This window comes from Athene noctua, chromosome 11, assembly GCF_965140245.1.
Source record: "Athene noctua chromosome 11, bAthNoc1.hap1.1, whole genome shotgun sequence".
Lineage (NCBI taxonomy): Eukaryota > Metazoa > Chordata > Aves > Strigiformes > Strigidae > Athene > Athene noctua.
The window spans coordinates 9463358-9481452 of NC_134047.1; the positions used below are offsets into that span (position 1 = coordinate 9463358).

The 18095-nt window shown below is 47.3% G+C and overlaps 1 protein-coding gene across 2 annotated transcripts in view; it reads right to left on the reverse strand.

Annotated features, from left to right (window-relative positions):
• The window catches only part of LOC141964667 (synaptotagmin-like protein 2), a 38456-nt gene extending 21892 nt beyond the window's left edge, over positions 1-16564 (reverse strand). Inside the window, exons 1-3 of one of the 2 annotated variants that reach the window (XM_074915336.1) lie at positions 16551-16564; positions 2979-3555; positions 468-619 (exon numbers count right to left, since the gene is read on the reverse strand). In XM_074915336.1, coding sequence (XP_074771437.1) covers positions 468-619; positions 2979-3079 — 253 coding nt within the window. In that variant the 5' untranslated portion in view covers positions 3080-3555; positions 16551-16564. Of the gene's footprint in view, positions 1-467; positions 620-2978; positions 3556-4618; positions 4763-16550 lie in introns of those variants that run through there. The other variant, XM_074915335.1, reaches the window with a different exon arrangement.
• Positions 16565-18095: the final 1531 nt, after the last annotated feature.

An 18095-nucleotide genomic window follows, 5' to 3' on the forward strand; every position in this document is an offset into this window, starting at 1 on the left:
ACCCTCTCAAGTGGGCAAATATTTGGCAAGAGAAGAGAGGCACATCCTCCCTTTGCAGAGATGTGGCTGAACCCCACCACCTCCCAGCTGTCTGTTTTTGTCAGACCACCCTAGGAATTGGGGCAAGGGGCGAGTGGTGTTTGATCCACATGTATCAGTTTGAGGCCAGAAACTGCCTGACATCATCCCCTTCCCTTTTGGCTTCTATGCCAAGAAAAGGCATCTACTGCACGTAGCTGGAAAACAGCTTTTGCCTTGGTCCTCCACCACACTGTAATTTTTTCTTTGGGTCCTGATTTTGATAATCAGGTATTTTTTTCTAGTACTGAAAGTTTAGCTGACAATCCCCTTATCACAACACAAATGCTGGTCCCCAGCAGGCTCCCAGTGCAGGGAGACCCCCATATTTGACCATTTTTTTCTGGTCCATCAATTTGTTTTCTTAAAATTCACACTACCATACTTACTTTCTAGTTTGCCCTTTTTCCTTCTAATTGATGCCCGAAGTAGATCTGGCCCCTCTAAGTCTTCCTGAAACCGTTTTGCCTTCACTTCTGAAAACCATTCACCTGTCACAAACTTCTTCTTCTTTTCATCCTTGATGGAGCCTTGTATCCGCCTGAAAGTCAATGAGAACAATTACGCACCAAAAGATCAAGGATTTTGACTTCCCCTGAACTACCTTCATAACAATTCTCCATATAGTTCACTTCTCTGATACTATGAAGGATCCAGAGATTATTCTCTGCAATCACAAGGGCCAAACCAGCATTTAAAAAAAAAAAAAAAAAGCTGATTTATTCTTTATCTGAAATGGGAACAGCACCTTGTAAATACAGGCTTTCACCTCTTCCAGATTTTACCAATCCAAATCAGAGTCACCTGACAAGGAGATTTGTTCATTTGCTTTGCAGCCCTGCGGGTTTGGGAAGGGATGGGGCTGTTTGCAGGTCTTGCACTTCTTCATTTTATCTGTCTATTCATCTCTTCATGAGTGGCAAAGCCTTTCAGATCAAATCTGATGCAAACCATAAAACCAAATCATATTATTTAGAGGAGCAACCTGTCCCTGCAACATTCTCCCTGGACACTGCTCCTCTCCTTGTTCCTCCTGCCATGCCAATTTTGGCACTCAAACAGTTAGCTCTCCTTCCCGAGCACAGCTTCTCCTACTGTAACTCATTTGGGCACACCCAGGGCTGGTTTTTGGCACCTAAACCTGTCAGTGCTCTGTTTGCTAGCCGTACTTTTAACCCCTCTCCGGTTATTTTGCTTTTATACCATGACTTGTTGAATTAGCTGCCTTTCAGCTGACACTGCCTCCCACAGCTCACCACAACTCAGGGTCCCTGTGAGACCAAAGAGGCCAGAAGAAACTCCCACCTCAGTCCAATTCTCAGCAGGAAGAGGGGGCAAAACTCCAGACTACTGTGGAGCCTTGAAGGGTCACATTTGGCTGCCTAAAGGCCAGAAGGGAGCAGGTATGGGATAACCGGGCTCCAGCCTCTGCCAGCAGTGCTGGGGGGCCCAGCAGGACTGACAGCCAGGGAGCTGCACAGCTCCCATCTAGATCAGGGCTGCATCTGCCCCCATGAGGGTCTCAAGGTGCTGGGCCAGAGGATATGTAGGACTATATTTTAATCTTGCTGACACCAGATCAGCGTAATGCCATTGACTTCATTTTGCCCAGCAGGCAGGTTGTGTTGGAGCCAACTGCGTGCACACTTGCACCAAAGGCCTTACTGCATATAGCCATGCTGACAGTGAGGGGCACTTGGCACCACCCTGGTCAGGACCTAACTCACTTCGCTCCCCAATGAAAGCCTTTTGTGCAACAGCTTCCAAAGAGAAGTGAAACAAAACTGAAATGATCCAAACATTCTTTTCCCCAAACCTCCACTGCAAAGGAGAAATTTTACTGCATTTCAGAAAAAGAACAAAAGAACAAAAAAATATAAAACCTTTTTGAAACCTTGTTTCAATTCAGAGGAAATGTAAGAGCATGCAGACACATACACCTCAAGTCCAAGCTTTTTGCAAGCCACCACTAGTGCTGTTTCCCCAGCTCTCACCCAGGAGCAGAGGCCAGGGCACGCAGGCTCCCTGGAGCCTGCTGCAAAGCTACCCACTGCCCCTTCAAGCCTTGAGCATCCCTCCTACATGGGGCTTACTCCTTTTTAGCTCAACAGCAAGTTGAAGACTCACATCCTTAACAGGGGTAAATTGGCACAGTGCCATCCACACTCGCTGAACTACTCATTTCTTGCTGTGGAGAGTTTGGTGCCAGATTCCTGAGCCTGGTGCATACTGTCAACCCAGATGGTCTAATGCCTGGCATTAAAAAAGTGACAGCAGCCACAAGCAATCTGATCAACCAGACCTGAGCTCCAGGATGGCCAGTGACAAGTGAGCTGAACCGAGCGCAATGCCTGGCTCTGAAATGGCTCCCCACAAATCGCTGGCAGATCACGTAGGCTCTCACTGCCCCTCTCTGCCTGCACGATGGATACTACATACACACCCACCTCAAAGAGCACTGGAGGGACACAAAGCAGAGATGGGGATGTAAAGTCTCATTCTAAAACACTACAGGATTTCTGTGCTGCCGCGTGAGGAAAACAAGGTAGCAGCTACACCCCTGCTCGGACCTCTGACACTGAGAAATCAGCATCTTCCTCCCCAGAGCAAGAAAGGGATGATTTCCCTTTGGCATCTCCGAGGGCTGCCGATTAATTCAAAAAAAGAGTCCAGCCCTATAATCCTGCAGAGAGAAGGCAGCAGCGATAGCAGGATAGCTGAGAAAGCAAGAGGTGCAATGGAAAGATCCATCAGGATCTGAGCAAGAAGGTACAGCACTGCTGCAGCATGCATTTCTCCCTGTTGCATACACACAGACACAGACACACATTCCTCTCTAAAAGAAGCAAAACAATACCCCAGGGGAACACACATCCTACTGTTACTGCATGCTCTCTTACCTGATACGATCCCCATCCTTCTTCTTCAGCTCTGCATCTCTCTGCAGAACCTTCATCAGCTTCTCATACTCCTCCTCGGTCAGGAAGCTCAAGTCCAACATCTTCCCAGCAGTCTTCTTCAGTTCTTCAGACAGCTGAAGCACTGTCACACCAGAACTAATCCAGTTTAGACTGCTGCAATGCCATGGGCAGCCCCTGTGCAGCCCGCCCTGGTGTGTTGAGCAAGACGCGGCTGGAGAAAAAGGACTTCACAAAAGCATGACTTGGGTGGAAGTTGCATTAGCACCTGGACTTGCACTTCCAGGCTCTTCACTGGCAGTTTCTCTGCACTGCATTCCTTCCCCTGCCAGGAAAATTCTCTCAGCAAAATTATGCTCCTTTGCTTTTCTTCAGGCACAGTCGCAGCGATTTGGAAGCCAACGTCAATCAAACAGGCAAGCACGGGAAGGAGCGAGCTCGCCGCCTGCCTTAGCTGCCTGAACAGGCACGAAAGCTCGTCTCACCAACGGCAACCCCAGCACCTCTGGCATGCGCTTTCTTCAACGGGGAAGTCTGCCTCCGGGGAGTTCAAGCATCCCTGCAAAGAAATAACACCGAGATGCCTTTTATGATAAGTGCGACATATGGTAACCGAATGTGTACATTGGGGGTTTTTATTTGTTCTTCAGCACAAGTTCCAAAACAAGCTGCCCTACTTTCCTCCCTGTCCTACAGCTCCTCACGCGGTATTAACCTAACCAAGACAGTTTTCCATTTTAGCCACTTTCTTACTAACAGGTAAACAGTTGGCTCAGTGTGCTACAAGCAAAATATACATATAAATTACCAAATTACTTGCTTGCTTTTTACCTCCATTCTTCTTTTCCTCACTTCTTTCTGCCCTAAATAAGACCGAGGATAAGCAGCCAACCTTTGTAAAGCAATCAGAAAATGACAGAACAGCAACCTGCAAGTGTTATTGCTGCATGTTATGCTATGAAATACCAGAGGCTGCTCATTTTCTAATATGTGTGCACTTTGCTTCAAGCTGCACTGATATTTGCTATTTAAACAGTATGGGTGCAGATCACTTAGTGTTTCAACAGACACTGAAAACGGCCAGACGCTGCAGATAGGTATGGAGGAAGAGTAAATCATGTGTTGCTTTGCTACTTTATTCCTTTTCCTCTCTCCTGGTCAACTTGAGGGCAATAAGGCACACCTTTGAGGGAGCAGAAGTTCTGCTCGTTTCTAGCTCACCAGATGGGATTTTTCCACTGTTTCCAAGCCCGTCAGGTGACTGTGGGTTTCATCATACTTGGCTATTTCTCCCAAAGCCACAGCCTTGGCAGTCAGGTCATTAAAAATGAATAAATTCCAGATTTCATGGCAAACCTGATCTGAAGGTCATCAGGCCCACTCCCTAACCTCAAGGCCTGTATCACCCCTACTGTCTGTCTGTCTAAGCTCCCCCTTTAAGGATGGCAACCACAGCCCTCCTGGGTCACCTGTTTCAGTGCTTAGCTAACTGGCAGCAAGCAACTTCTTCCTATTGCCTACCCCACATCTCCCTAATCTCAGCCCCTCCTACCCACCATGGGGCTAGTCACTTTGCAGCCATCCTCACAGGGTTTTACGCTTCAGCCTCCACATCAACTAACCCCAGCTCCTTCAGGTTCCTCAGAGCTGGGGTCTTCATCATTTTTGTCAACTCTTCTTTAGAGTGTCTCCACATGGTGCATGTCTTCCTTCCACTGGCATGTCCCAAGTCGAGCAGAAGTATTTCAGCTGAACTTTGCTCATTTGACATAACTTCACAGATTTACATTATTTTATGGATGATACATTCTCAAATGTTTGCTTTTTTCATAATGGTGTAACAAACTGTTAGAAGAATTGGCATCTGACCTTAATGCTTACAAAGAAATGCCACAGAACACTGCATAAAAAGGCTCATACAAGAAATGGGCATTGTCATAAAAACTGTAATTATTTGAAGAAAATTTTTGGAAGGAAGGACACAACATTTCATATTTCTCTGAGGCAAGTATGGCTGTGCTTGTTACACTACAATTATAGCCTTTATCATCTGAGAAACTACCGATATGCCACTCTCAATAGTTAAAACAGAAACAGTAATAAAAATCCCTGATGAATCTCTACTGTTTAAACCTCCATTTCATCCAGCTTGGCACAGCTCTTCCATGCTTGGTTCCAACCATCTACTCTTGCTGGCTCTCAGGCACAATCCTATTTCTCTACAAAGACATTTACAGAAATTTCTGGGACAGACTTTATTTTTAAAAAAAAGTATCAAGGGACACAGTTTTCACAGTATTTGCTTCTCTAGAACTTTTATTTATTTTTAACAAACCCACGATGTGTGGGCTGAAAGTACTTCAGAAAACATTTTCAGCAAAGACTCATATTTATTCATCAGTAGTCACTTAGAAAAAGAATAAAGGCTACTTCTTTGTAAATAGCCTTTTTTTCCCTGAGAATGTTTCATCTTGCTTGAATAGTTACATTAGAAAGAAAAGGTTAACAGAAACCAAACAGCCAACTCCTTCTTTTGTTTTAAATAGTTAAAAATCAAACCACTTAATGCACTCGCTGTGGGAAAGTGAGCTGGTCCAAAAGACCGCTCCACCTGGAGGTTTTGCTGGCTGCCTCAGGAGCTGCAAAGCTGTCAACCCAGGCCTGCAGGAATAGACAAGGCTGGGAAATGATCTCCATACGTGCTACAGGGCTGTCCCTGCTGCACCTCGAGCTTTTGCAGCCTCTGATGGGTGCACCATGCTGCTGCATCTTGGATGCTGCAGAGGCTTGGAACAGGAGAATCCCACCATTAACCACTCAGGTACACAGCCACAAGGGAGAGCGTGTTATTTCTTTACTTGGATCTGCAAGCACAATAGATTAAGGATAAAAATCAACTGACATGTACAGTATGTTATCAAGCAGGCACACTAAACATCACCCACTCCCCTAGATTGCTTAATCCTAGAGCTCTCGCATCCACTCCTTAAGCAGCACCACACAGCTTTGATTTGCTTTGTTAGACTGCATATAATCCTCTCCCTCTCAACGCCTTGTTAATAAACACTTTGGAAGCCACAGGGATGATGCAGTACGAACAACTAAATTGACAGATCCATAAGAAAGCCAGGAGCCCGTGAGTCTCACACAGACGAGGCCACTTTCTGTGTGTCCTGTCCAGCCCTCGCCACCTCTGCAAACAGCAGGGAAGGGAAACACAAAGGCCTTGCAGGTTTGTAAGGCAGCACTGGGGCAGACTCTACCCTAGACTGGGACCTCTAAAGTGCAAGCACCTTTATTAGCCCACTGATGCAAATTGGTTTTGGACAAACTGTGACAAGCAAAATCAAAGTTGCACGCTCCTTCCCTCCTGCATGTGGGGGACCACTCCTACGTCAGGATTGCTCTCTGGAAACAGGAGCAAAATGGAGAGTCATGAAAGAGCAAGTTTGCATTTGGATTAGCAGTGTCCGCTTAAAGACTGATGCACAGTGTGCAGAGCAAACTCAGGCTGCTCTCAGGTGCTGCACCACCATGATGGCCCAGTGCAGGGGAGCAGCCCTGTTGGGTCCTGACGCTGGTCACCACAAAGCAGACGGGCAAAATGGATTATCATGGCTACAGGAAAGACTGTAACTCGGAGCAGAGGAATACACTGAATGTCCAAAGGACTTTCTCCCCTCTAACTGCTTTTCTGGAGAAGAGAACATCACAAAGAGATCAACTTGCATGCCCAGCTGTGTTGACAAATGCTGGGTGTGGAGGCAAGCAGAAACATGACCTATCATGTGGCATAACTGGCTGCATTCGATTTCCTGTGGCTGCCTCCTCAAGCAGAAGCAAATGCTCTAGTGAGAGATCCATGATGGTGTGTTAGCCTGCTGTGCAGCTTGTCAAACCCCGACCCCAAGCACCGATGGAGAAGTGAGGGCTGCTCTGTTAAAACAGCATACTGGGACATGCACACCTTACCTCTCAACAGATATTCAGTATCCAGTTTAAAAATACAGGAAAGGCCATACATGGCTAGACTGAAGGTCTAACACACTAGCTTATCTTCAAGGAGGACTAACAGCATATGGCTAGAGAGAGCACAGCAAGCCACCCCACACTCCAGCTGCCTGCAAGGTACAGGGCAGGGACTCCCAGAAAGAGGAGCAATGTCGCAGCATTTCACAGATTTTTCTAATCCCTTTGTGAATTTACACTGATTTTAAGCATTTGCAATATCCTCAAAGCTCCATAGCATCACAAAGGTATCTGCCCTTGTTTTGTTTTGACCTGCCACTTGCTTGCTTCATTTGATATCCCCAAGTATTTTAGTAGAAAACCCTGTAAGGATTTCTCTGCATTCACTTACTCCATGTTGCTCATTTTGCAGACCTGTGTCACAGCCATAGTTTCTCTTCCAGAGAAAGGAAGTTTGTTGTTTGCTCATTCAAGGTGTTACTCAGGGTCCTTTGATCATTCCGCACACCCTTCTCTGCTCCCCATCCAGCTTACTACAGAACTACTTAGCAGTGTTTGGGTGCAAAAAGGCTTTTTCCAACATCTGCAACTCCTGGTATCTTCACCTGCAAGACTGGTTTTGCAGTGCCACAAGAGGTGGTGTGAACCATGCCCAGCTGCAGCTCTGCAGCCGGGAAGGAGAAAGACAATGTGGCAAAACCTTCACATGGGGCACAGCTAATGGCTCTGCCAAGCCCTTGGAAAGAGGGGAGCTCTGATCACCTGCAGAAAAGCTAAGAGGGATACTAATACAAGGAGTAAACCTTCCCTTTGTCAGCTGCTTGGACTGTGCACCGGCAAAAAGCAGTCCCCACATGTTTTGCAGCTAACAGCAGGAAAGGCCAGGTGCTGAGTGTGGATCGAGACTCCCATTTACACCAGTTGAGACAGAAATTTGTGATCTGTCCAAAACCACCGCTTTTCCCCTTCAGCAAAGCATCAGGTGGCAGACTGACATGCATTCCCCTAGCACCAACCCAATATCCAACCCCTAAAAGTGAAGGGGCAAATAAACACCAATCTTTTGCAGCAGAGGGCAACATCCTCTTGCAGGGAGCCCACCTGCCCTGGGGCACACCGAGTGAAAGCACCTTCGGACAGCCTGCAGCCTGGACAATGCTCATTTCCTTGTTCCTTGGTGTCCCCACACATATGATCAAAATCAACTGAATTACCTGTGCCGACGGTTCTGCCTCCTCTCACTGGGAGCCTGCTGGCCCTGCCGTCAAGGGCATGCAGCTGCACCTGCAAGGAAAAGCTTCAGAAGGTGTAGTTCTGGAGCGCTTTCCAAAATAAATAGTTTGACTAATCCCATGTAGGGTTTCTGCAGAAGAGCTATTTGTGAAGGAAGGTATGTTTCAGACTTCTGGCCTGAACTGATATATTCTCTCCAAGTTTTTCCTTTTTAATACAGTGGACAAGGGTGTTGTTTGGGTTTTTTTAAGTAACTCTTTCAAATAGTTTTATCAGGTGAAAATTAAATGCTTGCTTAGCCTAGCAGGCATGAAACACAGCCCCTTTTGGAAAGGCATATGCTGAAGGGACTGCTGCCTTCTTTGTGCTGCATTTTCATTTTATATCTGGGAGGTTTAACTCGGCTCCAGCTCAAAACAGAACTATGTTAATGTTCTTCATAGCTAACCTGAGCACAAACTGCTCAGATGCACAGTACCAGCTCAGTGCTCTCGCTGTCATCTGCCTACAGACACAAATTATCTACAGACCATCTGCAGGGCACGCCAGTCTCAGTTCTGATTTCTCCATGTGCACCTTTCCTCCCCAGTGCTGGGATGTGCACAGATTAATAATATATACCACAGGCCATGCAGATATATTTGACCAGATGCTGCGCTGCATGTAAAGGAAGACGAAGAATTTAGGCACTTTAACCTGTCAATTTGGTAGTCAGAACTCAGAAATGATGGCAGTATTTAACACCCAAATTTCGTCACCTCGGTCAGCATAGGACCATCCAGACCCACCTCACCTTTGAGACCTAGAGCTGGACATAGGTCCATGTAATAAAGATATGAAAGCATCCCTACTCAAAACATAACAAAACCCGGAACAGATAATACTGATCTCACAAAGCTATTCATAGCCAGATGAAAATAGCAGCAAGCTGGAAAGGCTGCTTGCCTCTATCCATGCCTCTTTATCACATATCCTGTCACAGTGTAAGGAAATAACCTCCTTTTGCTTTACAATGTGTGGACACTTCCCAATACCCTTATTAGTCAAGACAGCTCTTGTAGGGCAGGTCCAAACCAAAAGTAGCATTGTATTAAGAATGATGGATGTGGTCCTGGCACCCACAGCCATACTGCAGTTCTGAATACTTGCGGTAGTTAACAGTACCAGAAAGATTTAGTGCCAAAACAGCCATACCTGTACAGAATCCATGATCAGCCTTGTGCCTCTCCCTGTCTCATACTGGAAGATCTAGCCCCACTCATCCTCCCATCTGATTTCTTCTTCTGTCAGTACTACGAAATATGCAGAGGTGCTGCCATCGCTATTTTACAGGCAAAACACTGACAGCCGTTATAATGCTCATAGGCATAATACTATAGGATGGTCTTTCTCTTTGGGAGAGATGGGCTGAAAACCAGCACAAAACCCTCTGTTCATGAGAGCTGGACTGTGTCTCCCTGCCCCGAGTCAAGTGCTGCGGCTGCAGCCAGAAAGGGAACTGTGCAATCCCCGTTTCTGCCCAGCGCAGGAGCTTGCTGTTGGTTGTAGCCTGCACCAGCCGTAGTCACCAAGAGAAATGGCAGTCCTGGGCTAGGAAGCTGTGAGCCGATGGCGCTGCCGCAGCCGAAGGGAGCCACATGTGTAAGTCTCACTTAGACCTGTGGCAGCTCGACTGATGTAAGTGCTCCCTTTTACACATGAACAAGCCCTCAAGGTGCAATAATACAGACAGGAACAGTATTGCACAAGCCTACAAACATTGCTCTTAAAGTATCAAATTGGATAACAGCGAGTGCAGTCAGTGTGTAACCCTCCCACTGAAATTCAGGGGCTCCTAAGGCAGCCGAGGGCTGTCCTGCTGAAAAGGTGCATGGCTGAACAGCAGACCCCCCTACCCAGGTATATTCTGCCTGTGGACACAGTCACACCACTAACCCTTTTTCTCCCTCTCACAGTCAAGAAACAAATATATAAAATACCTGCCTTTTGGTTAGCCATTGCAAAGCAAAGCTCCACAGCATCGTAAGAGCTCTTCCATGGTGCATACTTTTCTCTTAATTTGCAATATGCCACTTGTAGCTATGAACTGTCTAGTCCTTCGCAGATCAAGAGCAGCTGTGAGTTATGAGAACAGAGAATATAGATAACTGTTTCCTGAAAAGCTATTCCACTAAAAATGCTGTGACTGCACTGTCTGCAATGCTATTTTGTCTGACTTGTCCCACTGAAAGGAAAAAGTTCTACTATTCCTGCCCAAAAAACTCTTAAGCAACTAAGTCATATAGAAATGGCCTTCAGATGAGAGACAGTTGATAAGATAAAGAATAACTTCAAACAAAGCAGGCAATTGTGGTCTCCCAGAGCAGTCCATGTATAAATGCATCTGTTACCATCACGCAAGGAATGTCAAGGCCAAATTCTGGCAATGCCAGGCTGGTTTGGTCTCACATATATCCAAACACCAAAATTACTCAAGCTCAACTAATCACAGATTTTATACAGGTTTTTCTCTATTCATCATACGATGTGCCATTCCCGCCTCAGACATAATGGTGCCAGCTGGTGCCTACCAGTAACCACCACCGAGGGCAGCTTGGGCAGGCCCTGAGGGGCAGGCTGGAGGACAGCAGCTCTGGCCCTAGCAATGGCTATTCGCACAAAAACCACTGCTCTGTTCATTGTGAGCACAGCTTTGGATGGTTTCGCTCAGTTTCGGTCATTGTCTCACATTACACTTTCCAATAATGTCCAGCATGATGGAGAATCTTAGCTGTTTTATTAACATCTTTTTCCTCCTCCTCCCCCTGAGCAGCTTTAGTGAAGGACATCCGTTGATCAAGAATGGCCCTGAGATGCTTTTAGGCGCAGAGGAATTACAGGAATTTATCAAAGCAATAGGGTCTCTAGCCCAGCCCCTTGAGATCATCCAGTAGAAGATATTTTAGAACAACAATACTGTTGTTCTAAATACTAAGTCAAAAAACCTAATAAACTCCCCTATTCAGTGCATGTGGGGAATGCGTAACTGAGGAAATGCTCCACTGACCACATTAGAAGTGGGTAAATTCTGCTTATTTGCACTCAGCCTCAGAAATACCACTGCTCCCAAAGAAGGTATGAGACCTACAATATTACAGGTTTTGTTAAGGCTTCAGTTTCCTTTTGTAAAAAATGATGCATAAGGATTTTCCTCCCTTATGCATTTCTACCCAATACAATGTAACTACTACATGAGTAATTACACTGAACTCTACCCATCTCCTTCTAGCAAAGAACTGCATGGGTGGAATTTGCATTTCGTAGAATTTACTTCCTTTTACCCATTTTTAATTAAATGAGCCATCCTATGGTTACCACCTAGGGTAATCAAAAGACTAAGCTTTTCAGTCCTAACCATTATTTCCTAGAGCCAGCATCACCAAAAAAAACCGCATCAGAGGAGAAGTGTGACTCAGACTCCTTAAGGTTGAAAAGGCCTTTTACCGGTAATAAACTGATAATCCAATGCTTTAGTTTAAATATTTGAGACTTCTGTTTATTTCATAGGTGGGGACTATTTGCAGATCTTGCAGGATGTAGTTCATTGTAATTCTGCGGATTGCCAGAACACAAATAAACAAGCACAGCCGCCTGGGACACCGAAAAATCCTCTAATATCCCACTGAACAAGGACAGTCGTGTCTCAGCTGCAAGAGAGGATGCCAGTATTTCAGAAACCTTGCTATGTCTGTCACCCAGCTAGCCCCGCTCTGCCCCCATCCAGTGCCAGCGCAGGCAGGCTGGCAGTTCTGCTGGAGGCGAGAGGGAAGCACTCCCACACCACCAAGAGCACTTGGCTTTGGGGTGGGGGGCAGAGGCCCGTGCTGAGGTTTGCACTAAATCTGCATTTACATCCTCTAGAAAACAGAATTTTAAAAGAATTTGCAATTCCCTGTTTATTAGTTTGCAACAAGCCTTCATCCCCTCGGCTTAGCTGTGAGCCAGTTCAGAGCTCCTCATGCAAGTTGGGCTGCGTTGCTGCTGCACTGACGTTTCTATCAGAGAAAGATCCTGGTGTTCAGGATTCCCTCTGAGCCGAGGGAGAGAGGACAGGTTGTATCAGCTTCAAAACCTAGCTGCCCTGCTAGCAGTGGTTTAGATGTCATGTGGTATGAAGGTTACTCCATAAAGCATCTTCCCAGCCGTTACACTTGAAAAAAACCCAACAACTAAATATAGCCAAAAGTTAGCAGCCTAAAGCTAGACCACTGCAGGTGAAGGTTATTTAGACTAATCACCTCCCTGTCCCCATTTATCACTTACTCATCCTCAAACCTGGATATTTTCAATATGAAAAAGGGAGATGGAAGATAAGTTTTGGCTGAGTTCAAATAAAGAAACTGCAGGGCTGGAAGATGAAGAAAAAAGCAACCACCCATGAGAACTTCTGGCTTTTATTTTTGACCCTGAAAAATATTTGCTGATCTCAACTTTGCTTCCTTCCAAATGTAATTTCTCCTTGTTTGCCTCCAGTGGTGACATGACATAAATTGCTTTCCTGACCCTGCTTGTTACGCCCCAGTAATACTGAGCTTGCAACACCTGTCCACCCGCCTGGAGCTGGTTAGGAGTCCTCAGAATCAGACTAATTTTGTTGAAAAACAACCCCAAAAAACCCTGGTTTTGTAATACGGTGGGAGCTCGGAAGTCAAAAATTCGCAGAGCCCAGCTCCTTTGTACACCTCTGCCTGCTGAGCTTGATGCACGAGGCAGAGCATGGCGCTAAATCCCATGGGAAACCAGTTCTGTTTGTTTAGGAAACTGCGTCCTGAGGGATCCTTCCTGCTGGTCAATGATTATTTTTAAGCTTCAGCCACACTTGGATGATTCTGAAATAACTCAAAAATGGAATGAAGGTAACTGGAAAACAGTGGGCTACATCTCATCATTGCTTAAAAGGAGGTATATTTGGAATGTGTCATTCCCTCCAATATCTGGGAAAAGGAGAGTTTTGGAAAGAACATACCAAGAAGTACTCTCCTGATCCGCAATTTCTAGTTTGTGATGTCAAAATACAGAGGGGCTATGTCCTGAGTCTAGGGTCAGCCCCCACATTATGAAAGGGGAGGAAAAACAAAGCTCAAGTCCATGCCTGATTTGGGATCCACACCTTCTCTTCTAATTTCCAGGCATGTGCTAAGGCCTGGATTGGTCTGTGCTGCGCCTGGTTTGAGTACAGAAATGCACTATGCTACGTTTTTAAATAAAACCATTTTACTTTGTCACTTTGAGATACAGTGAAAGGAAACTCCAGGGAGAGTAATCCCATTACTGAAGATGTTATTTCACCTTTTGTAACAGATCTTCTTCAATTAGGAAACAAATTCATAGATGGGAATATTTTTTAATCAACTGGCCACTCTCCCTCCCGGAATAATGCAACCTTCCAATGCAATCACAGACTCAGTCATTAATTCAGTTATTGAAGCCATGTATGTGCTCTAGGAGCTGGATGACTTGAATGGGACAGGAGGTCTCTCTGGCAGCACTTGTTACCTACATGAAGAAAAAGAAAGCACCTGTTTCCACTCTGTCCCCTGCAGTGCTCAGTTAGGTGAAAGATCTTGTCTTCCCAGTGAAGGGTGATTAACAACACCCACAGGCGTGAGGAGGCTAATACTACCAGAGCTGGGCAGTCTGAATTCACAAGGAAATTAATTACTTAATTAAATCAGATGCCACACTGATTTCATCACAAAGGCACAGTTCTCACATTAGGTTTTCTCTATAGGAGAACGTTACAGTAGGTTAATTAACTACAGGCATGGCTATAAAAGGATGTGCTTAAACTAGCACAAATCTGCACATGGACATGGACTGTCATTTAGTTTAGCTCAAGATAAAGTTTAGGTAAACTCAAGTGAGAAATCCAGACACAGATTGCACCAAATTAATTAAATGACTAAAAATAAAATCAGTTTCAGATGATCATCTGGTACCATTTTCTTGCACAGACAAGGTGTTTCTTCCATCTGTGCAGCACCATGAATACTTAGCAAATCTTGCAGGGAGGTAGGGAAGACAGATAAGATTGGATAAGAACAACAAGATCACCTGTACCATCGAACAATGTAGTTTTATTTGTAGGTGCTCAAGCTGAGTAAGATTTGGAGCTTTTATCTGAGCAGTGACAACTATAAACCTGCTATGGTGATACTGTCATGTAAAGTACACATTATACTGCAGAGGGTTAAGATGTCCGCCCAGTGACTGACCACTCCACGCTACTGACCACTCTGCTTTGCTCAGCCTGGCAAGCTGCATGTCTGTGAGGATGCAACAGCTTGGGTTGAACCTGCTGAAGTCAGGCAAGCACATTCAAGCAGACACCCAGAGCAGCTGCCGGCAGTTACAGCATCCTCTGTAAGTGAGCTTCACGGACCTGTTAACCCAGTGCCACCTGTCTTCTCCCCTCCAACATGAACTGCACCATTAAGTTGCGAAAAAGTAACTTTGATTTTGATTCAAGAGTCACTAACAGGCACTTATTCCTCTATGCAGCTTTGCTACCTGTTGACCCCCTCAGGACAGCTATGTACTCCTTTCAACGTTGTTGCAAACATTAATTACTGTTCTTTCTCCACCCCTACATCTCTGAAGCATAGATAACAATATTGATCTAAATGCAATCAAAGCGAGCCTGCTGTACAATGAACACTTTGTCCATGTTGTGCCATGCCGTGGCAAGGGCTGCCTCTTTCCCAGTGATGTAGGCCCATTTTAAAGGACATGGTTTATGAGTTCAGGAGGAAAAAAACAAGTTTGCACTTCAATTACAGAACTGTGCAGGACAGCAGAAACTTGGGTCCTCATGTGGAACTTCTCAGATATTCTGCTAAAAGTGGAAGAGAGAAAGGAGGAGAGGGTAAAGGAGATGAGTTCAGCCCTCATAACCAACTGATCCTTGCTTGCTGACACCCTCACAGAAGTTTCACAGTGGTAGGACAGTAGATCTCCACCATCCTGACTATACCCTGTGGTCTGCCCAGGGGGCACAGAATGGTCTATAACGTCACTGGGGAAGATAAGTTTCATGGCAAGCTATTTTATTTAAAAATTATTCCCACCAAAGAAATCCAAGACAGACATCATAAACAAAATAGCAGTGGCCGCAGGTTACCACTGCTTATACAACAGCATTGATCACACCAGAGAGCTGGCTGCAAGTTAATGAGAAATTAATAAATGCTGCTTTTGTTGCCACGACACCTATTTACAAGAATTACGCATGAATAAGGAAGTAAATAAAACCAGGATGAAGGGGGGGGGGGGCTATGGAAATACAGACAACACAGCAGGAGAAATCACAGGGAAATGACACTTATGTTCCAGGTTTTCACAAGTAGCTTCCAGCGTGAAGTCGGGAAGCAGTAACAAACAGTGTGCTATAAAGCACCAGCAGTACCCCTTATTTTGTAGGATTTTCCTTTTTTATTTTTCAAGTTTTTCACATCAGATTTTCTAACACAGCTGCACCTTTGGTCTGGTATCCCTCCTCTGAAAACCTGTTGCTGCCTCCCAAACTTGTTTTTAACAGAGGCCACAAAACCACTCTATAACTAATTGCAGAAGGCCTCGATAACACAACTCACCAAAGCAAGACGAAATACGCTTTTATTTCGGTCACGGCCCGAAGCCCCGATTAGGCTCAGGAGCGCGGTGCCCCAAGTCGAGGCCCGGCACCGCCAGCCCGCCCCGGCCCCGAGCCCCAACCCGAAGGGCAGCAGGGGGCACGGACACCTCCCGCCCCCCGCCACGCCAGAGCCTACCCAGGCCGAGGCCGCGCAAGGCGCTTTGCTCACCCGGAGAGCCGCCGGCAGAGCACGCCCGCGGCACGGCGCCGGGCCCGCGCCTGCCTTCCCCCCGCCACGGCATCGAGGCCGCCCCACGTGCCGCGCCCGGTGCCTGCGCGCAGCACCCGCTGTCAAACCTCGCGCGCTCGCCCGCCTCGGCGGCTCCGCCGCTGCGGGGACAGGGGCGCCGGGCCGCGCAGGTCCCGCGGGCCGCCCCGGGCCCCCGGGGCACGGCTGGCTCCGGCGGGCCCCCACGGGCGGGAGCGCGGGGAGCGGCACCCCAGCCGGGAGCCAACGGCCCGCCACCGCGGCCGCTCTCCCCGCACGGGCAGCGGGAGAGGTCTGGCCGGAGCCGGCGGCGCGCTCCGGTCCCCGGGGCCGCCCCGTCCCGCGCGGGGACCCGAGGCGCTCGCTCGCCCGCACCCACCGCCTCTGCCGGGCCGGGGGCTGCGCCGCCTCCCCCCGCCTCACAGACCCCGGAGCGGGGCCCGGGACAGCCGGAGCCCCCGGCGGCCCTTACCTGCCCTCGGCGGCGCGGGGCGGGCGGCCGGGGCGGGGCTGCCCCGGGGGCGGGGCCGCGCCCCGGGGGCGGGGACGGGGCGGGGCCGTGCCCGTCCCGGGCGGCAGCACCGCGGAAAACCCGGCCCGGAGCGGGAGAGCGGGAGCCGGCGCGGGTGGGGCCCGGGGGCGTTCAGGCAGGTTAGCGGGGCTGGGGACAGTTTGGGCTTGGGAGCAGGTTGGGGATCCTTTCGATTTCCCCAGCTACAGCTTTTACTTATTTTATATTTGGCTTGTAAAGACAAGGTAACTAGTCCCACCCTTGGCACAGCCAGGACAGGACCCGCCTCGGGAAGGCAAGGTGTTAGGAGAGCAGGTGTAAGGTGTTAGGAGAGCAGGTGTAAGGTGTTAGGAGAGCAGGTGTAAGGTGTTAGGAGAGCAGGTGTAAGGTGTTAGGAGAGCAGGTGTAAGGTGTTAGGAGAGCAGGTGTAGGCAGCAATGCTGCCCGCCTTTAGCTCCAAGTCCCTGTTCAAACATGAGCCAGCAAAAATTAACGTCCAAGTTAGGATTTGAAGCTACGTTCCCAGCAATTCCAGTTTATTGGCATTCGTATATCCCTGCTGTTTACCTTGTCAATGTAAACTAGACCCATGACACTGCCTTCCATCCCCCTTGGTGCTCCACTGGTCTCCATCCCAGTACAGCCACCAAGAAGAAAGACACAAGGTACAGTAACAGATCTTGGGCACAGAGGAGAAAGCAAAAGGCTGCAGGAGACCTGGGGAATGCCCCTACCTTGCTAATTTGGGCCATGGTCATCTACAATGCGTCAGTGCCATGTTAGAAAAAAGGATTTAGCACCCAGCCAAGAAAAGGGTGTTGAGAGCAACAGGCAGCTATTTGCAGCACATGCTGTCCTGACCAGCTGCAGGTACAGCAACTCCCACATTTTCACCTTCTACAACAGATAAATCACACTTTCTACAACAGACTAGTCACACTTTCACACGTGCATTCGGTTTCTGCTAAGTGTTTGCTTGCTACATACTTTTACATTACTGTCCCTATTTTAAAAATGGGGATATGAAGGATGCAAAGTGCAACACCATGCCTCAAAGTCCAGTTTGTCCCCAGCAGCAGTACTGACCCGTTCACAAGTTCCAGCCCTGAGACAAAACCCTTTGATCTGCCCAAAAATGTGTGCTGCTCCTGGGCGATCCTCAAGTGCCTCTGCAAGCCTGAGCCTCTACACAATGGGATTAAAATATTTTTTTTGAAACGAGGGACATGAAGAGTTCAGGACATGGGAATTGGAGTATTTGCTTTCCCACCATAAATACTGATTTCCAGTTGCAGTAAACCAGAATCACTTTAATGATCTCAATTAGCTGAGATAAGTTTAGTGGCAGCTGTGCATTTCCTCCAGCTCAGACAAACCAAGAACTGAGGAAACAGAGACAGCTCTGCTGATGGCCTTCAGCTCCTTGGCTTACTTGGTTCAGTGGTGCCTTTAGGCTATAAAATGGAGCAATGGCTTTAAGGCAAATAGTCAAGAGTCTTACTCCTG